The sequence below is a fragment of the Ctenocephalides felis genome, unplaced genomic scaffold, assembly GCF_003426905.1.
Source record: "Ctenocephalides felis isolate EL2017-DRISC unplaced genomic scaffold, ASM342690v1 CF-g0.4_SCAFFOLD_03572, whole genome shotgun sequence".
Taxonomy (NCBI): Eukaryota; Metazoa; Arthropoda; class Insecta; order Siphonaptera; family Pulicidae; genus Ctenocephalides; species Ctenocephalides felis.
Window position 1 is genome coordinate 46,523,655 of NW_020539726.1, and position 21,857 is coordinate 46,545,511.

The following is a 21,857-nucleotide window of genomic DNA, read 5'->3' on the forward strand; positions in this document are numbered from 1 at the left end:
GGCCAGTGAGAAAATAACTTTCAGAGCTTTTGGGGCGGTGCAGACGACGGGTGACGTTGAACTGCTGGCCGGCCATCTGCGCGGCCGACTGGCCACCGCTGTGTACGGCGGTGCTGCATAGCTGCAATGGAAAAGGAAAAGATAGAATTCTATTCATTTGCTCATAAATAATTAGTGCAGCACTTTGAGATATACATTGATAAGGCTCTCGAACGTTATAAAATATAAAGAAATACTATTTTCGTCAATTGAAAATTGTATCTAATTAGCTAAATAAAAGGAAATACTTGATACAAGAATCGCATTGTAGAAATGTAACTTGCCTTAAGGTAAATGCCACTTATACCTATCCGCCGATTTACAAAAGTTTTGAATATTGAATTATGAAACAAAAAAATGAAAATTAAAATGTAATGTTCGTTTCAATTTTAGTAAAATAATAATGTTAGTTTGTATTTGTCAAATGTATAAAGAAAGCTGATCTAATGAAAAGGAAATCAAAATAGAAAGCATATATAATAATAATAAAATCATTGAATTGCAAACATAATAAATAAAATTATAAAACCTACTATCAACTAAATGATTAAATATTGGATTAACTATTTGTAAATATAAATATATTAATAAAATGTAACAATAGCTTTTTTGAAAATTTCAATTTTCATCAATTATGTTCAATATTATGTTTATTCTTTCAATATTTAAATTTTTTTTAATAATAATAAGAATATTATTTGTATATAAATACACAAATAATAAATTATAAAATCGACTAATAACTGATTAATCAAATATTGTTACTTACTATTTACAAATATAAATATATTCATAAAATATAACAATAGCTTTCAACAATAACAATAGTATATCATTATTATACTATAGTTAATAATGATAAATATATAGTTATATGTAGGACAGCATATTTGAAAATATATATATATATATATATATATACAAATATATAAATATAAAGATATAAATTCATTATAATAAATAAACGAAGCAATAAATTAAATTCAGCAATAGCTATCTTGAAATTTCAATCATTATTAATTTTATATTGAATATTCTTCTAATCAGAACAAATATAGTTAATACATAAAATATAATAATTATATTTATTAAATATAATCAATATATATATATATATATATATATATATATACGTGTATATATATATATACAAATATATAAATATAAAAATATAAATTTATTATAATAAACAAAGCAATAAATTAAATTCAGCAATAGCTATCTTGAAGTTTCAATAATTATTAATTTTATATTGAATATTCTTCTAATCAGAACAAATATAGTTAATACATAAAATATAATAATTATATTTATTAAATATAATCAATAGCTTATTATAATTGTTACTATTTCGGCTAGTAAAATAATCATAATTCTAATAATGATTGAACCGATTCAAATCTATTTGACCTTCAAAAATGACATTTGGAAAAAATACATTTTTTCCAAAAATTATTAAATAATTAAGTTATTTACCTTGCGGGTTTGCGTGGTGTTGGACCGAAACAGCTCACTGATAATTTTGAATCCGGACCTGGCCGCCATGTTCGTTTTTTTTTTGTCAAACTGTTTTACGAAATTTTTATTCCACGAATCCCATAATCAATTTTATTTTTAACCATTAATCCACATTTAATAACTGTCCGCGCTAATAAAACGATTAAGTTTTCAATTTAGAATTTGTAAAACCATAGGATTTTTTTTTTGGCCCGATTTTGGTTGCGCGCGTTTTTGTGCTCGCCGCACTCCCCCGTGAATTTTGGTGATCTTATTTTTTTTCCCAAATTTAAACCCAAAGCCGCCCTCAATTTCGTGGTTTCGAGTGAAAAAATGAATAAATTCGGCCCGCTGGGATCATATCAAAGAAAAAACAATCATGATAATGGAAATCCAAGTGGGTTTTTATGTTTTTTATCCGATATCCAAGCGGCCGGTTTATTTTTAAGGGAAACAAAATCCGACGCGAGTTCTAAAACGAAAACGGGGTTTGCAAAATTTTTGGTATTCGGACATTTTTCAAAATTTTAAACCGTTGTATTTCTTAACAATTCTTTATAAATTTACTAGTTAAAGCAACATACGTATCGATGAAGAAGCAGTTTTAAAATTTTCAAAAAAAATAGAAATGTAAATTAGTTGGAAACCATGGCGGGACGTTTTGGGGCCAAAATTATTGCTTCGCTCCATTCGGCTCATACGACGACGACGTCGAGGACGGTAAATAATAAATTGAATAAAAATATTAAATAACTAATAATTATCAAAATGATAATTGACACATGACTTTATGTGCAAATTATACTAGCTATTATATTTTTCCCTGTCCAAATGTGTATAGCCTAATTTAAAACGCGTTAAAGGCACTTTTCACAAATATAAAATAAATTATACATATTATAGAATTAATCTATTTTATTTTTATTAATTATAATGCTTAATAATTTACATTTATGTACTCAATAACTGAAATTTAGAAAATTTCCTTATTGGGCCTTTTACATTTCAGATATGCAGCAGTCAGCCTGTTAAAACAGCGGCGGCGCAGCAGCAGAGACTGCAGCAGCAGCAACAGCAGCAATACACAGGGACGCCGGTTGCTGCTAACGTAGCTGGACAGAATGTCTTTCAGGCAACTGAAATAATTACTTTATTAATTTATTTATTATCTTATCTGAACAGAATGTTCTGCAGGGACTTGAGAAATCGTTTATTAATATAATTTTATTATTGATGTAAAATATTCTTTTGCAGGATGGCGGTGTTTTACCGCTTTCTTTGCAGAAACCGGTTGCAAGTAAAGGACCGAATCGATTAGCAAGGTTTGCAAATGATTTATTTTGACAATAATAATATTACTAGTACGTATGTTAACGAACGAACAAATGTATAGAGTTTGAAACCCCGGACGACCAAAACTTTTACAACTTTCGGCATTGAGCAAAATATTATCCTTTTATATAAAAGAAGCGGACAATGAACTGTTGCTTTTTAGATAGGAATTAATATTAATATCTACTCGTTTAATACTGGTAGCAATAATTCTTCATTTTTAAAATCAATAAAACTGTTTTAGCAAAGTGAATTTATAAAATTATTACTTTCAGTTGAAGTTTAACAATGTTTAAATATATAATTACGAGAAAGTTAGTAAATAACACTATAGGTGAATAATTAACGACATATACGTTCACAAACAGTATTATTATTAAAAATTTAATTTAACTCTGACGAACACTTTAAATCCGAAGTTTTAAAAGTTGTTCACAACATTACGCTTACATCTGCAAGCAATCGTTAGTCACTTTTACTAATTTATATTCTTGATTAATAAAATTTTATTAATAATGAACTATAAAAATATATTCTAATCAATATTTATGCAAAAAATTGTGAGTAATTAAATTTTTGAGTTAAAAATATTTATTTGCGTTGTTTGCGTTATGTTCAACTGTCGGCCATTTTAGTTTTAAATTTGACGTTTTTTTTACAATCATTTAAGTTGTGATTTTTATGTGGACATACTCTGTTATTTTATGCTTGAAAAATTTAATAAATTGTAAAAATACTTGTGTAGTTACTAGTTTTATGTGTAAGCAAAAGGAAAACTATGCAGGTAATTGTGAAAGTCGAATATTTGATACAAGGTAAAATGTTATATATTTCATTATAGCGAAGAAGCTCTCGCGTAAGAACTAATAATCTTTCTTCCGCTTTTGTTTATGTAAATTATGCAAAATTGTTCATTTGTATAAGTATACGTGGCACATATTTTTTTAAAAACTAGTTACAAAATAAAAACTAACCTCACTGACGTAGTTTAACGCCTTAGAGGCTTATTAAACCATCGCCATTTTGAAAGTTGCTAAATGTCGATTCTTTTTGTTTATGTCGATTACTACGCATGTCTGGAACTTGCCTTTAGGCAAATTACCACCCAAGTTTTGTCTTATTTTTTATTTGAATTTTCAGTTTTAGTGAAAAGATTTCTTTGTCGGAACATGAACAAAAGCAGGCCCAGCTAGAGGCGGAACTGCCTAAGGTCGAGTCGCTCCGAGAGTACGATGTCGGGTGTGTACAAGCCCTTACAATGAAATAAAAATTATTTATTCATTTATGTTTTAAATTTTGAAACTGTATTTCGGTTTATATATACTTTTATAGTTTTTATTTATTTATTTATCATTATTAATATATTATTATGTAACAGGTTTGACGCACATCAAGATCTCAGAAATGTAAATTTGCAATCCACTCCGACGAAACTCTATCCGCCGCCGGAGGTACCTCAGTTTTCACAGGTACTAAGAATATAATTTGGAAATTAATTTTGCCTTTTTTTATTTTATATTTGCTTTCTTGAAAACTCATTTTATAAAAGAGCTGCTTTTTTCTGCTAAGCATGTTCATAATGTTGATAAAAGATGCAGATAAGATGAAAATTTTGTTTGGGGCCGCTCAAGTATTACGTAAGCACTATGGGGGGCGGGGGGACTTTTGATTTGCTTATTTTGGTTGATATTTTGGTGACAGCTTTGCTTACTTTTGCTGACAAGGGGGATGGAGGGGGGTAAATAATTGTACTAAATCTGATTAAGTAATACTTGAACGATCCCTTTTACATTATATTCATTTATTCGTTTTAAGCTATTAAATTGCAATAATATGGTTATGTTCAAATCTAACAATATTTGAATATAATACTCTTTCAAACATTTATGTTGTTACAATAGATGTAGTTGAAAGGTGGAAGTTGTGTTATATTCATTTATTTATTTTGAACCATTAAATATTATTACGTTCAAGTCTGATAATATTTGAATTTAGTACTCTTTGAAACATTAATGTTATTACAAGAGACGTAGATGAAAGGTAGAATTAGTGTTATATTATATTCATTTATTCGTTTTAAATTATTAAATTGCAATTATATTATATAATATTGTTTATATATATTGAATATTGAATTATATTATATTGTTACGTTACAGTCTAAGAATATTTGAATATAATACTCTGAAACATTAATGTTATTACAAGAGATGTAGAGTAAAGGAAAAACTTGTTACTAGATATACTATGGCATGGTTGCTCTAGCATACGTTGTATTCTGTTTAATTACAACGATTAATATATGACAATCTGTATGCCAATATAATGGGAGTATAATGTAAATTTATTATATTCTCATATTGGCTAGGCTGACTGGCCCTATAAACAGTGTTCAATCAAATTTCGGTTATCACAACCAGTTTAAAAATAAAATGACTGTAAATGTTTGTAGTTTGCTGAAACTCGCACCATTTGCCAATAATTTAACAAATACAGTTCTAATTAGAGGCTGACACTGATCGATATGAAGGTGTCAGAGAAATAATAACTTATATATACTACACGAAAGAGATCAGGACAAGGATCGCAAGCGCCAAGGCGGCATTCAGAAAGAAGAGAACGCTACTGACGAGCAAACTGAGAATTGACTTACGGAAGAGACTAATAAAGTGCTACGTCTGGAGCATAGCTCTGTACGGATCGGAGACATGGACTCTGAGAAAGGTCGATAAAAACTACCTCGAGAGTTTTGAATTGTGGTGCTGGAGGCGAATGGAAAAGATAAAGTGGACAGACAAAGTAACAAATGAAGAAGTCCTGAGAAGAGTGGGCGAAAAAAGGACTCTACTGAGCACAATTCTGAGAAGGAAAGGAAACTGGATCGGACCTCTTTTGCAAAAAGAGTGTCTCCTACACGACGTAGTCGAGGGTAGAATAGAAGGAATAAAAGGAATGGGAAGGAGAAGAATGCAGACGATTGACGACTTACGCGAGAAGAGAAAATGCAGGGAACTGAAAGCCGAAGCACATGATCAAGAAGCATGGAAACAGAAGTTTGGAAAGAAAAATACATGAAATAAAAAATGGGGATATGGAATAGTGGTAATGGGATGAAGGGCCAGGAAATCATTTGTTGTGGTGGCTCTCACACCATGGACCTGCCTTCGGGCAGACTACCATTTATTATTATTATATATGTGTGGGGAAATCAAGCAGGCTAGTGATTTGTAAAAAAACAATTGGACTTGTCATTTATATTTTTCATATCAGAATATTTTTATAATGAATAAAATTTATATTTTTTTATGTGTTGGGAGTTTCTAATTTAATATATTGTCATAATCATTACGACTCCCACATATGCAATTATGTTGTAAAAAGCAAGTTTGGTAAAGATTTTATTAACTATGTAATTTATTAAGTTTATAGCCGATTAATATTAATTAAGTAATTAGTTGTATAAATAATTTAATGATTCTTGTCTGTTACTTGTTTCAGGAACTCAGCGACGTCGACCGGGCGTTTGCCGATTCGGAATGGGATCCGACGCCGGCGGCCAAGTCTATTACGGCAAGCGGCGCGGAGGCTGCCTTCGACGCCGAATCCGAAGTGGCGCGACCGCTGCCGAAGACGGCGCCGGTCGTGCAGGAGGCGCCCGAACCCGCGCTCGTGCGACACCCGAGGAGCGAGACCAAGAACGCGCCCAAGTGGTGGTCGGAGGTCAGAGCCTTCAAGGTAAAAATTGAAAGATTGCGTTGAATTATTAGTTGTTGTATGAGTAATAAATAATTCATGTTGAATGTTTTTAGGATGACAAGATTGTTATTCGTATGCCTGAAGTGAACCCTCAAGACGCTATTTTGGCACATGTGCTCAAGAGGAAGGAAGAGGAAAAAATAGAGTCTAAGGATAAGGACAATAAGAAGCATTTGGATGAAGTATGGTCATTTGTGTTGTATATTTACAAGTATATTTGTTTATATTTGGAATTTTGGTTTAGGCATATGTGCACTCGCAGACTGCTGCTGAGCAGCAGTTGCTGTCAATGAAAAATCAAATCGATGAGGAGCGCATGAGGAGAATGCGGTAGGTTTAATAAAATAATCTAATTCAGCTTGAATTTTTCAACTATGTTGATTATATATGCAGGCATGCTGCAATGACTGGCCGCGACTGGGTCGAATATTTGGCACGCAAACGTGAAGGAGTACCCTCCAAAATGGTCCTGAAGCAGCAGCAGCAGCAGCAGCAGCCGCTGTATGACGACAACTCCAAGTAATAAAAAATAACTTTTAATGTTGATTGTATTAATATAATAATTTGTACTTCTAGAATGGAAGACGATGATGGCAAAGATTACAATCGCGAGTTGTTGGAGTCGGAGGAGGACGGCGGCGGCGGCGGTGGTTCTGTATCGCACAGTGCGGCCGAATATGCGACTAAACCTATGAATCAGGACCTTAGCCCAAATTTCAATAGGACTATCGCTAGTGACGACGACACTGGCGAGATGACGGCGATGACGAAAAGAAATCCTTATGATGACTTTGCGGCGCCGCCGATCGAGCAGGTTGACACGTCACCGGAGTAAGCCTCTAAATTAATTTATAATTACATTGTTTTATAATCAACAATATTACCTTATCATAATTAATAAGTCATTTGTTATATTTTATTTTCATCATTTGTTATACTTGCTTAAATAATTGATTTCATTATTTATTTTACTCGCTTACATTCTTATTTGAGTTCATTATTATTTGAGCCGTATCATTTAAAATCATGATTTACATTCTGATACTTTACATTCATACTACTTTTTCTCACAAACTCACATGTAGTACTAACAGACACTAAGAGCAAATTACATCTTGCATATGATCATTATAATATGTTCCTTAACTATTGATTGATAACTGATATAAATTGATTGCTCTATATAAATTTTAGCCCTCCACCACAATCCATCCCTACAAGCTTGAAGGCACACGACAGAATGCGAACTCATGATTATGCACCTGAAACCTATTGCGAGGCTGAAAATGAGGGGTATGTTGAAAATGAATATCATTCATATTCATTATCATTATTCATTATCAATTTTGGTTATTTTTAGATCCGAGCTTGTGCCCTTCGGTAGCGGGGTAGAACAATTTGTCTCCGATAACGAAAAGGTTGGTCCAGGAATGGGTTCATCAACCTCGGGAGGGTTTGGACGCACGGCCAGGGCGCCAAGTGGGACTGTGCTGGCAGCCAAGACCAAGAAATACTGTTAGTAGTCGAAAGTAATTCAATTCAAATGTATATGAATAATTACGAATCTTCCTATTTCAGCTTCCGCCCAGCACCATCTGCCCTCTTCGGCCACTTGTCACCTGGCCAGGAAGCGCCGTCAATTTGAGGGCCCCAAACAGGTGGCGGCCTACGGCACCTATGCTAGCAGTTCTCTTTTTAGCTCGGGTTCTCAAAAGGCCTCCTTCTCTTCGTGTTGCAAAAAGAAGAAGAAGAAAAAGAAGTCTAAATGCTTTAAGAAGAAGGAGAAGAAACTCAAGTGCCTTATTGAGGACAAGGAGAGCGAGGAGTCTAGGAGGCCGGCTTGCAAGAAGGAGCCTTGCTGCCCGAAGCAGAAAATTGTACATGAAATTAAATATCATTTTCTAATATGATTAACTTTCTTATTTCAAAAATTTAAAAGCCATTCGATGTTGTTATACTGCATATTTTCTGTGTAGTGATTTTTTTTAACTCTACAGGATAAATCTGAGAATCAGACTAAGATTGTTTGCAAGAAGGGCGCCAATAAGAAGGGCAAGAAGAAGAAGAGCAAATGTAAGAAGCAGAAACGCGACCCTTGCTGTAAACCACCAAAAAAGCAAAAAGTGAAAGTAGGCCATTAGCAGCCAACGATTAAAAACATTAAACTAGATCGAACTGAATTTTAATATCAGTGGAAAATTATGCAGATACATTAAGCATTATAATTCAACTAGATCGATTTAAATGTAATCTGTGACATGATTGAGCAATTTACAACATTTGCAAACAATCTGTTTGAAAATGTTGGAGATTAATCTAAAAATGTTGGAAATTGTATGAAAATTCTGCAAATTGTCTGAAAATGTTGCAGATTGTTAAAAAATGTAATAGATTGCTTGTCTAAATATACATTGAGCATTAACATCGAACTAGATTGAACTAAATTTAATAATCTACCATTTTCAGACAATTTATAACATTTGTAGACAATACATCTGATAATGTTGTAAATTATCCGAGAATGTTGCAGTCTGTTTCAATATGTATTAAATGAACTAGTGCTTACTTTTTATTAACTTAAAACTTCTCATAGGTATTTTGTTCGGCAAGCATTTATTTTGCTGCAGTAATATTTTATGAAACTAATCTTCAATAAAATGTATAGGATGAGAGCTGTGGGGGAGCATGTCCTGAATTGCCACCTAGAAAGCCTCCGAAAAAGAAGAAACTGAAATGTAAAAAATTGAAACATAAATGCGATGACAAACCTGAAAAATGTTGTGAGGTGACTAAAGATTTTGACTGCTGCCAATCGCATGACAAGGCCAAGCAACTCGCCAAGAAAGACGAATAATGACAAACAACTGTAAGTTTAGAATTTTGGACCAAAAAGACAACCCTTACCCTTACCCTTACCTTAATCCTCAGCAAGATCCAACATCTAAGATTTTATCAATGATATATTTATAAAAAATGAAACAGGAAAAACGCAAAAAGAACAAAAATATTTATTTTTCTACGATTATATTTTATTTGTAACAACTTTTTTTTTTAAGTGTCATGGGAAACGCTGTGTTTAACGATAGTTTGAATATGTAAAAAGTAATAAGATATTTTTTTAGTGTCAATGACGAAAAGCTGTGTTTAATAAATGTACCATCAATATCTTATGCTTGCATTTTTGTATATTTTGTTAATTGAATTGTTTATATAATGGATGCAGTTTTTAATCGGATCAACCGATTTGAATAGTTCAAAAAACATTCGATGCCTGTTGATAGGGAGATTAGTTTTTGGCAAAGGCAGGTCCAACCGTTACGGAGATAAAGAGCAAAGAGTGCAGAAAATATAAATCGAGGTTTTGAGAGAATGGAGTATCGGAATTGAATAATCTAAAAAACATTCAATTTGTAATGATTGGGAGAAGAGGTGATTAGTTTTTGGCGAAGACAGGTCCCGCCATTTTGAAGATACAGAGCTAAATGTGCAAAAAATGGCAGTTTTTGAGTGAACTAAGCGTCCGATTTGAATGATCTAAAAAACTTTCTGCTCGTATTGACAAAACAATTGCTTTTGAGGATAAAAAATATTACATCTTTTTTTATTTTCCATAAAATATTTTTGTAATTTTGGATAAAAATTCAAGAAATGACCCAGGCTAAGCACAGTCTAAGCGCCACTCTGGTACAAATGTTTACCCAAGTGCGTTTAGACTGTTTATGTATTGGAGCACTTTTCCAATTTTATGAAAACTATTGAAAAATGTGGAAATGCCGCCAAGCTAAGCACAATGTAAGTGAAAATGTCGCCCAGAATTATTCGCAAATGCGTTTACACTGTGACTATACTGGAGCACTTTTTCAATTTGTTGCAAATTAGGCAACTCTTTTTTTTTGAAATTGAATTCGAAATGAAATGACGATTGTTAATATTCTGGAGATAAATTGATTTGTGATTTGCATTTGATTTGCTCAGATAAAACAAGATAGCAAAAATAATGAAAGTTACAGTATTTGTAATAATATATTTGAAAACATTTAAAATTTCTCGAATATTTCATTACGGTACGGGAAGTTCCAACAATTTGCCTTAAGGCACGATGCCATACACAAGTTTGGTATTAGATTTGAAAAAAAAATTGAAGTGAAACTTCTTAGTGTATACAATAATAATAATATGTTACTAAAATAATACCATTTGGGCACTTTACTATTATAATAGTTCATACTTACGAATTCTAATATAATATATATATATATATATATATATATATATATATATATATATATATATATATATATATCTTATAGATAAATATTACTCTCAATTAATAAATAAATATTACTACTTAGTATATACTTAAACTATTTATAATTATGTTATTTTTAAATCTATAAATTTTTGGCCAAAGCCTTAACCCCTTGCCAAATTTCGATGCTCGTCGATTTAATTTTTTGAGATGGCAACAGGTACCCATTTTGGTGGTATCCGTCTGCCAAATTTATCTGGTAAACATATGGTATTGACAAAATGTCACTTGCGTACTCCAATGATGAACCTGAAATAAAATTAATCAGTAATTAATTAATTATCAATTTAAAAACTAATAAAACTTGAAAAATAAAAAGAGAAAAGAATAGGGATGAATAAAAAGTGATGGAAAGTGAAAGGAACAGTTATGTAAAATTGCTACTAGAAAATGATCGAATCGCTTGAGTTATACTTCAAAATTTAAATATTTTGTTTTTTACCTCTGGAATGTATTAATTCACTCTTATATTTCGTCTGTTGAACTTGTTCAACGCTCCTTAGAGCAATTCCGGCTAACCTCATTGCATCCGAATTTAAATTGGATTCGAATCCGAATTGGTTGTTTGAATTGCCTTGGTTTTTGTCGAATGTGGCCCAAGTTTGGCCGTAGGCCCTTAGGGATATAAAAATCTAGTAAGAAAAAATATTGTTAACTTTGCTCCTTGCAAATTTTGCTAGAATATAATAGACAAAACTTTTTGTTATAACATATAAATAAAAACAAGTACTAAATTCATATTCCTCTCTTCGAGCCCTTTTCATTAATATATCTTATGCAAAATAGTGTTCAAGATTTGCCTACTGACAAGTTGCACATTACACTTTTAAGTTGTGTCAATATTAGTATAAACTTTTAGGTATTACAGTATAAATAGAAACAAATACTAAATTCGTATTGCTCTTTTCGAGCTCTTCAATGATATGCCACATACAAAATGCTGTTTGAGATTTGCCTTCAGGCAAGTTGCTATTTTTAAGCCACAAATTTAGTTAAATAATAGTACTCATTTTTAGATTTGTCACAAAATATAAAACAAAATAAGTACTAAATTTGTATTCCACTTTTTGAGACCTATTAATTGATATATCACATAATAATTGAGATATGCCTATTGGCAAGTTGCTAGTTCAATATTTATATATTTAAATACTAAATTAAATACTAAAAATACTAATACTAACACTAAAAAAATAGTAAAAAACAAATATTAAATGTTTGTCGCTCGTTTTGAGCCCTTTTCATTGATATGTCACATGCAAAATTTTATTCGAGAATTGCTTAATGGCAAATTGCTATTAATCTCGTGGTGAAAGGATTTTAAAATTTTGACATCTAAATTTTAGAAAATAATTGTAACAAAAATGGAAAAGTAATTTATTTTTTATATATTTACCTTGATCTTGTTTTTACGTTTGGCCATAAATTGGGCGATGGCCTTTGTTTCTGGTTCAGAAAAAATATTTGGACCGCTGTATGTATCTGAACATCTAAAATGTAACAAAAAATAAATAAATAATTAATACCACGATACATTTTTAGGAATTAACTTATTTTTCTAATCTAATTCTATTTTATTGAATATTTTACCACAAAATTCATCATTGGACTTGAAATTGAACATCAGTTTTTATGAAAATTGATCTTGAAATAATTATTTTATAAAGTTTAAACTTAAGATAAAATAATAAATAATTTAATGATGCAATTAATTTAATACTTATTTTAAATTTTATTTACATACCTATTTGTTCCTTCAACGTTCAACCCAAAATTATGCTCCAAATCGACTCCGATGCATTTTTCCGTCGAAGATTTCTCCGGTGATTGTTTTAACCACGGATAAAAATTCCTTCAAATAAAATAAATATTGACTGAGAATTCTTAAATACAGTCAAATGCTTTATTACCATCCAATTAATTTTTCTAAATTCCAACTGGAACTCTTATCGTCATTTATGTTGTACAAAGATTTGGATTTTGTCCAAAATCTGTCCTTGGAATGTGAATATTCGTAGCCATCAGGATTTACCACCGGCATTATATACCAGTCGCATTTTTCCAACATATCCATGTCTCTTGGAATGCCTGAGAAAGATATTTTTAATAAAAACTAGGTGTAAATGTTAATTTATGAAGGCAAGTTGCATAAACTTTGTAAATAATTGACTTAATCAATTAAATTCTAAAAAAAATCACGAGTGCTTACCATGTCGTCCGAACCTAACTCGACGCTTTTTCATACATTTTCACTTAGGCTGGGATACGCATGGTAAGCGTTATGTAAATATTTGTAGTACAAATGTATTTAATTAGTTTTATGAACAAAATTTGGGTGTGAATGGTAAATATGAACACTACTAACAACTAAATCAAATCTAGAATGAAAAACTCTACTGACAAAAAGTTGACATGACAATTTGCAAAATCAAAATAAAGTCTCATGATATAAAAATATCACTGACCGAATTCAAAATAAACTAGCTGTAAGCAAACACAGATACTTTTTCCCATTTCACTGTCAAACGATTCAGATTGACTGTAAACATAAAATTCGTTTTTATCTTACCATTTTCGACATGACCTTCCACCAAAGACTTTATAAACCACAAGGCAACCGAATTGGAAATCCATTCGTTTCCGTGAATATTGGCCAAGATTAATATTCCAGGTTTTTGCACCTTTTTCTTAGGCCTATAATATTTGCTGGGCATATAACTGTATTTTGTTGGAATTCTTTGCATTCTTAGAATCTGAAAATTGGACAAAATTTGTTAAATATATGTATATTTCACAATATTGTCCGAAAACTTGGCGAATTAAGTACATTGCATTTCAGTAGACATATTTGTGTACTATACGTGTATACTCAATTTGCAATACTGTAGTTCAAACGGTGAAGTCTGAAGAGCTCGTCAAAAGCGACGCATAGAATATTTTTTCTAAGAAAATTTTATGCCCTTGCTTATAAATCTATCTCTATTTCAAAATTTTGTAAGAAAACTTTTCAAATTAGGTACATAGAATTTTAATACACAAACTCATATAATACATACTCAATTTACAACTCTTTAAATCAAATACTTTGTTTTGAGGAGTTTGTCAAAATCGCAGAAGTAAATGCACAATTGATGCTCTGAGATTAAATTTATATTTTAAGATAATATTTTAAAGTATACCGAGTTGCTGTAGGGTTTGGTGATATTAAACAATATTATAGATTAATTAATTCTGTATAAGTCAGAAGTTACAAGAGATAAAGCAAATTAATGCACCCAAAAAATAAAGTGCTATAGTAAGTTACAAAGCAAGATTTCCATGCACAACGTATGACGAAAATCTTTGACATAGTAAAGTTTGTTTGGAAACTAGTATACTTGTACTTTGGAAACTAGTATACTAACAAGCTCAAATTATTCGTTGCATTTCAATTGCAATTTTAAAATATACCGAGTTGCTCTAGGACTATTTATCCTTAGAAATGTTCGTAGATTAATTAATTTTGACCAAATTTGCCAAATATATGATTTACATTAAACAAATGGTTTTAAAGTTATGGCTTGTATAATAAATTAGTGCATCTTCACTGGTTGCGATTACAACTTTGCTTTTGCCGTTTTTGCAATATAAGTTCCTCAAAATAATGGCGGAAGCAAAGTTGTACACCTAATATTTTTTCAAATGAGTTTTATAATAGACCGCGTTGCTGTAGGGCATATTAATATTAGGCAATATTATATATGATTTAATTTCAAAGCATTTTGTAAAATTCATTATTCAAATAAATCTATTGGTTTAGAAGTTAGAGCATATAGAGTAAAAAAAATTTTTTTATTGAAATTTCATTTCATTCTGCGTTTTAAACTTTATAGTTGCTCTAGGGTTGTTAACTGTTACAAAAATTTGTAGATAAGTTAATTTTGTATAAATTTGCCAAATACACCAATTATATTAAACGAATGGTTTCAAAGTTATCACATATATAATTTTATAATTTCATAATTTTGTACACTCACAATTTTGTTGATGTTTCAAAATTATGGATGAAAACTTGCCGAATTAAGTACATAACATTTTAGTAAATAATCCTATATATTACATACTAAATTTGCAACAATATTGTGCAAACGGTGCAGCCTAAAGAGCTCATCAAAACCGACTATATGAATTGTTACAATTTTCTCTAAAAGTGGACTAAACTATTGTTAGTCGCAAAGACTTACATTTCCCATGATTTTTGTTTATAAAATTATTAACATCTCAGAATTTTGTTAGTAAAGATTTATAAATTATTATATAACAATAAAGTAGACATTATATTAAATAACGTACTCAAATTTCAACATTGTGGCGAAAAAAAAGCACCCTATAGAGCTCTTTAAAATATTGTTAATATCTATACTCGTTATGTACTTCATTACTAAATTCTAAGACATTTTTTAGGAACTTTGTTAATAAAATTATTAATATTTAAAAATTTTGTTAGAAAAGATTTATAAATCAAAGTATACCAATAAAATAGACATTCTAATAAATAACATACTCAAATTTCAACCATGTGGTAACAAAAAACGGCCTGCAGAGCTCTTTATAACAGCATTCTTAAATCTACTCTCTAAATTTGTACTTCATCACTAAATTTGTCATATTTTAAAATTTTGGAAAAACAGCAGCAAAATCAAGTACATAGCATTTTAGTAGACATATTCATATACTACATACATAATTTGTCAGATTCTAGTGCACGCATTTTAGCCTGAAGAGCTCGTCAAAAACGACACTTGGAGAAAACATAAATTTAACAAATTGAATTTTGTGGCAAAAATATTAAATAGTCTTATCTATTAATACTTACACTATCATTGTCTTCATTTATGCTTCTCATATCTCTAAAATATTGATCCCTTTGTCTCTGCAAAATGTCAGTATCGAACACATCGCGTTCGAATTGATCGAAATATTTATTATCATCCTCCATCAATCCCTTTCTATCTTTATCGATATTTTCAGCACTATATCGAATATAATCGTCCAAATCTTTCTGTCGCAAAATATCAGAATTCGATTGTTGTATGCTGGTATCGATATTATCGGCAGTATCGATATCGGTGGGGTCAATGTGGCGATTTTCTTTGTTCGAATTTGTTATCGACTTTTGGGAAGCGTGCAGCTTTTGCGCAGGTTTCGATATCTAGAATAAATAACAAATATTTTATTAGATTTATGTGTATATACATATTTACTAGTAATTTATTACTTTGGCTATTAGCAAAGATCTGCCTTCGTAACTTCTTCCAATAGTTTCGACTTTAATCAAACTCGGATATCGAACTGAAAGATATTTTAGATATTTTTCGATGTCTAAATATCTGTGATATCTGTACCAGGTTAAGGGGTGTCCTGAAAATATAAAGTATAAATAAACATTTTTAAAAAATGGTTTAAATATGTTTTTTTAAAGTGAATTTACCTTGCGTGTACATTAAGGACGATTTGTGCCTTTTCGACATTCTTGGATTTTCAGCTTGAAGTGTATGCTAAATGAGACATTTATAAATTAAAATTTTTGCTATAAAATATAAATAAAAATGAACACTTAATTCGTATTCCTCTCTTCGAGCCCTTTTAATTGATATGTCGTATGCAAAATATTGTTCGAGTTTTGCCTACAATTTATATCAAACATTTCTTAATATATATCATTACGTTTATTATTACCTGCATATCTCTAATTTTAATATCGAATTCTACATTTTGATGTTGCAGATGCATTTTGAAGTTGTTCAGCAACTCAGGAGGTACCAGGACGTCTATAATTTTATTTAATTTAGGTCTACCAGTCCACCACTGGATGTTGGTCTCCTGAAGAATAACAAAGATGGTAAGTTTAATTTTTTTATAAAAAAAATGTTCTACTGACCTGCGAAGCGTCGTACAAATCGAGCATGATTTCGAGAACGTAGAATCCTTTTGGTAAAATCTGCAAAAGTTGATAGCCTTCGTAAGTTTTTCGCTTTTCTTTGGAATTATGAGGTCGATAGCGATTTAATAGAAATTCGTCTCCTGGTAGATTGTTGGAGAATTCGTCTTGGTAATTTGCGGATAACGTGTCTGAAAATAATGTAAAAAAAAACTTTGTCATCCAGTAATTTTTTATTTGTCGTATGAATGCAAAATTTAATTTAATGTATTAAAATAGATAATTAATTTGACCAATTGATTTATCTAAACTTATATTAACAATATTCAATATTTTAACGTAATTTATCAAGACTTTTTCGTTTGGGTAATTTCTCATCTACCATACTGTCACCTCTATATTAATACTCACTCGAGACATACTCTGATACAGGCTTAAAAATTGTGCTGTACCACGGTTTAGTAGTTGTGTCATCGATCAAATTACTAACAATATTCCCATCATTATTATTATTATTAGTTGCAACAACATTTTGCGTCAACTTATCTCCATTATCCTTTGATTTATCGAAAAACAGTCCGTACAGCCATCTTGGTATCAGCAGGTCGTTGTAAGATGGTGCTAGCAATTTCGAGAAGTCGTAAATGGTGTCGAACCAACCTGGGTAAATGTATTTTTTGTAATTATTGGAAATTATTACGGTTTTGGTGTTTAAAATTGGTTTACCTGGTGCGTTTTCAGTTTCTGCAGTAAATTGGGTATTGTCGTCGTCTTCGTAGTCGCCAAAAAATCCTTCAAAGAGCATTTGTCGCTTATGACTACGCCCAGAAGTACTTCTGGCTTTTCTAGTTTTTGGTACACTTTTGGTCTTAAATTCTGGTTTGCCTGGTTTGCGTGATACTGTTTCATATTTAAATTCTAAATTTCCTTTAGTAAGTGTGTTTTTGCTTTTGGAATCCATCACAGATATTTTGCCCGTTTGGCGTTTCACTAGCGTCAAATTTGGGTCTCCAAATCACCTATTAAACCCTGTTTTGTTGGATTTTTTACTGCACTGAGTCTTTTCCTAGATTGGGGTATATTTACACCATCTTTCATCTGTGCTTGCGTTAAGTTTTTCTTGGTATTTTCCAAATTTTCTTCTCTAGTCAAAAATGCATCACTAAAGTCAGAAATCACAGTTTCGACCATGCTTTCCATTTGTTCAAAATATTAGAGTCATCTTGTTCTTCACTACTTTCCGATGATGTTGTTGCCGGCTTAGAACTTGTTGTTGGATTTTGAGGTCTTGGATTTTGTGGTCTTGGATTTTGAGGTCTAGAATTCTGCGGCTTGTTATTAGAACTTTGGTGAGCCCAGTCGTTATTCTGATGGTTCCAATTTTGTGGTCTATTTTGAGGTCTCCGATTATTCTGGAAGTCTTGAATGGACTCGAAATCCGATTCTTGACTGTTGTGGTAATTTATATTGTGGTATTGGTGCTTGTTTGGTTTTTGCTGGTACGGATTGAAACTTGTGCTTAAATTTATGGTGTCAAAGTCTGAACTTGCAGAAGGCCGATGTGTGTTGAAATTGTCATATTTATCGTTTTGGCCATAATTTGGACGCCTCGTGCTGAAATTTGGACGATTTGGTCGTCTTGTGGGTGTATTCGGCTTTTTTAAGGGTGGTTGCTGAAATAAAACGATTGTCGTAAGAAAAATTTTGAACAACTTTGATATGAATATTCGTAATCGTACATTTTTAGGGGACGCAAAGTGTTTTTTTGATACAGACTTTGTGTTCTATGTTTTTATATTTCTTACGAAAGCTTCACTTTTTTTGAGACTTTTTACAATATTTTCAGACATTTACAACATATTCATACCATATACAACATATTCAGACAATTTAATACAATTTTTGCTATTCTTCTCAACCTTATGGGAATGACAAAAACGGATATCCCTTACTGTTACTTCGACACTGCTTTCATATTGACTTTCCGATTCTTGACTGAAGGACTCTTCTCCGCTGACTTGTTCCTCTTCACTTGCATTAACATCGTCATCTTCATCAGAAGAAGTTTCTTCATCACTTTCATCACTTTTAGACAAGTCGTAATTATGGTTCAAATTGTAATAGAAGGGATTGTAGGCCAAAATGTAGGGGCGACGTGTTGTTGTGGTTGTTTGAACATATTGGCTGTCCTAAAAAAATAAAAAAGTACTAGGTGTGAGTGGCATTAGTCTTAAGAAAAATAATAATTTTGTTGTGAAGTATAAATGAAAACTAGTACTACATTCGTATTGCTCTCTTCGAGCCCTTTTCATTGATATGTCACATGCAAAATGTTGTCTGGGATTTGCCTACTGGCAAGTTGCTGTTGTGACGTGTGACGTGTCAAATAAAAACAATTATAAATTTGTGATCCTCTTTTCGAATTATATTCGCATGCTAAATGTGCTTAGTTTAGTCACAAATTCAGTTTAATAATAATTCATATTTTGAATTTGTAATGAAGTATTAATGAAAGCAAATACTAAATTCGTATTCTTCTCTTCGAGCCCTTTTCAATGATATGTCACATGCAAAATGTTGTTAGAGATTTGCCTTGAGGCAAGTTGCTGTTGTTTTGTTATTAACGCACAAATTGAGTTAAAAATAACGATTTCTATATGTGTTGTAAAATATAAGTTATATTATATGACAATGATTATTATATATGATAGTAGTTCATTTTTGTAAAGAAAGGAAAGACTTTGCATGTAGTAGAGTCCCGTTTTTATTTAAAGCATAAATTTAGGTTATTTGTGTTATCAATGACACAATTTTGTCCCAAAATTTGCTAAATATCAGTTCTATTTGATTAAGTCGATTATTTACACTTGCTTAAATAACAAATGAAAGGTCGCTCACTTGAGACATACACTGTGTATTTATTAAGCGAATAGAATAGCAACTTGCCGATAGGCAAATCTCGAGCAACATTTCATGTGACATATCATTGAAAAGAGCTCGAAGAGAGGAAAACGATTTTCCTGCTCGTTTTTAATTATATTTTATATAAAAAATAAAAAATTTTGAGGAATTGTCTTATAAACAAAACAATCTAGCAAAATTTACAGCTATGCTATAATTAGGACATATTATTCATTATCTGTATTCTAGTAATATTTATCAAGTTTGTGCAATTTATCTTAAGGCAAATACCACTTTCATAATTACCTTGTTTACTTTTGTTCCACCTGCATAAATCCCACTAAAAAGGTTAGTTACTGGATTAACTAAATAATCGGTAATAAATCCACGATTTTCTATTGACGAGTTGCTGTTTTGTTCGTCATTGGTGTACTTTATCGAATATGTAAAGTTTTTTTCGATGTTGGCATTCGGTTTAATTATTTGCATCAGCAGAAGTAAATTGATGCAAAAATATATCAACTTCATCATCGGAAAATTAATTGCCGTGCCTAAAAAATTATAAATAAGTTATAGGTATTTCTGGGTACTTGGTGTGAGTAATTGTTGATATTTTGAAATTTTCCAAGAAAACATATCTATTTTAGTATTTGTTGTTTTAGTAGATGCACTAAGAAGTGACATACTCAAATTCCAGCATGCTAGTATAAATAGTGTAATTTTAAAAAATATTTGAAATAAAAATGTTATTAATTAGTGTCGTACTATACATTTTGTGTAAATACTAATAATGATAAATTTTAGTGGAAAATTTCAAAATATTAAGAAATACTAGAGTAAATACTCAATTTATGACATTCTAATTTAAAATATTCTGCAGATTGACTATTTTTCAAAATAATACTATTAAAACTGGATTGCTGTAATTTGAGTATGTTACTCTTCGAGACTTATACTATGACAAAAAGTTTTAAAATGGATGAGTTTTCTTGGAAAATTTCAAAATATTAAGATAAACTCGAACAAAGTACTCAAAATATATAGTCCACAATTATTAGAACATCTAGTAGTTTGACTAATTTTAAAAATACAATAATCATACTAGAATTTTGAAACTGCAGTATGATACTTTCCAATATAAATACTATGATAAAAAATACTGAAATCAATAAGTTTTCTCAGAAAATTTTAAAATATTTAGAAATACTTGAACAATGTACCCTCAAAAACATTAGCACTCGTGATAATTTGCAGTTTAACAAATTATTTATATTATACTATATGCACTGGAATACTGTAATTTGAGTATGTCACTCTCTAATGCCTATACTGTGTTGGAAAATACTAAAATTGATCATATTTCTTAGAAAATTTTGAAATAATAACAAATTCTTGAACAAACTACTCTAAATACTTTGCCCGCACTTTGCAATTAAATAGAGACATACTTTTACAGATTTTGAGTTTGTTATTTTTAGCTTGCATTTATCAACGATAAATATTAAAATTGATTATTTTATGAAATTAATTTCGGCTGGAAAAACCTTAAAATCAAAATTAATGTTTGTTTTAACAGAAATACCTCGGTGTGCGATTTCTACTTGCACTTCACTTTAATTAATTATGATTTGTATATTTAGTAACACTTGCACTTTTATTTTTATTTGTTTAAATATAAAGAAAATATAATTCCTAACATAACTGATTATTATTAATGAACAATTATTTTATTTAATTAACTTATTTTTTAGTGTACCAAATTACGACATTCAACTGTCGAACTTTCCTCAAATACTAATCTCGATATAAAATTGTACTGTTTTATCGTTAAAATCAATTCATGTCGATTTTACAGTTAGAATTTTCTAATATCGTATATGACACAATTATTAATGTTGTTCTAAACAATATATGCTATATATTTTATACATTTTCATTTTTATTTGTTCCAATAAATGACCCATTACGCTTTTGTGCCATTTTTTACGCATGGCGTCGTTTATTTATAAATTACAAATTATTGTAATTACAAGTCGATGACATGTAGGAAAATGAATAATTGAAATAAACAGTTAGTTATTTGGTAGTAATGTTCAATAAATT

General features: G+C 30.6%; 2 protein-coding genes across 2 annotated transcripts; one reads left to right on the top strand and one right to left on the bottom strand.

The window, feature by feature from the left end:
- The first annotated feature begins 2,184 nt into the window (after window positions 1-2,184).
- LOC113388606 lies at window positions 2,185-16,740 on the top strand. The gene is made up of 16 exons (XM_026625969.1): window positions 2,185-2,256; window positions 2,546-2,668; window positions 2,791-2,858; window positions 4,009-4,107; window positions 4,247-4,337; window positions 6,367-6,603; window positions 6,678-6,806; window positions 6,869-6,954; window positions 7,018-7,143; window positions 7,201-7,455; window positions 7,819-7,917; window positions 7,985-8,139; window positions 8,203-8,501; window positions 8,622-8,753; window positions 9,290-9,490; window positions 16,700-16,740. The coding sequence occupies exons 1-15, from the start codon at window positions 2,185-2,187 to the stop codon at window positions 9,476-9,478; spliced, it is 2,160 nt and encodes a 719-aa protein (XP_026481754.1). The 3' UTR covers window positions 9,479-9,490; window positions 16,700-16,740.
- A 1,288-nt stretch (window positions 16,741-18,028) lies between these two features.
- LOC113388607 (putative uncharacterized protein DDB_G0282499) lies at window positions 18,029-21,734 on the bottom strand. The gene is made up of 3 exons (XM_026625970.1): window positions 21,684-21,734; window positions 18,806-19,042; window positions 18,029-18,526 (listed from the first exon to the last, which is right to left on the bottom strand). The coding sequence occupies exons 1-3, from the start codon at window positions 21,732-21,734 to the stop codon at window positions 18,029-18,031; spliced, it is 786 nt and encodes a 261-aa protein (XP_026481755.1).
- Window positions 21,735-21,857: the final 123 nt, after the last annotated feature.

Bases quoted from the DNA above. Each gene is read 5' to 3' on its own strand.
- LOC113388607 (XM_026625970.1), bottom strand. From the start codon at position 21,734: ATGGCACAAAAGCGTAATGGGTCATTTATTGGAACAAATAAAAATGAA. The intron at 19,043-21,683 runs GTATAAAATATA...TTATTTTTTTAG, and splicing joins GAACAAATAAAAATGAAAAT to GACAGCCAATATGTTCAAAC. The intron at 18,527-18,805 runs GTAAGGGATATC...GTTTTATTTCAG, and splicing joins AAAGCAGTGTCGAAGTAACA to CAACCACCCTTAAAAAAGCC.
- LOC113388606 (XM_026625969.1), top strand. From the start codon at position 2,185: ATGGCGGGACGTTTTGGGGCCAAAATTATTGCTTCGCTCCATTCGGCT. The intron at 2,257-2,545 runs GTAAATAATAAA...TTTACATTTCAG, and splicing joins CGACGACGACGTCGAGGACG to ATATGCAGCAGTCAGCCTGT. The intron at 7,144-7,200 runs GTAATAAAAAAT...TTGTACTTCTAG, and splicing joins CTGTATGACGACAACTCCAA to AATGGAAGACGATGATGGCA.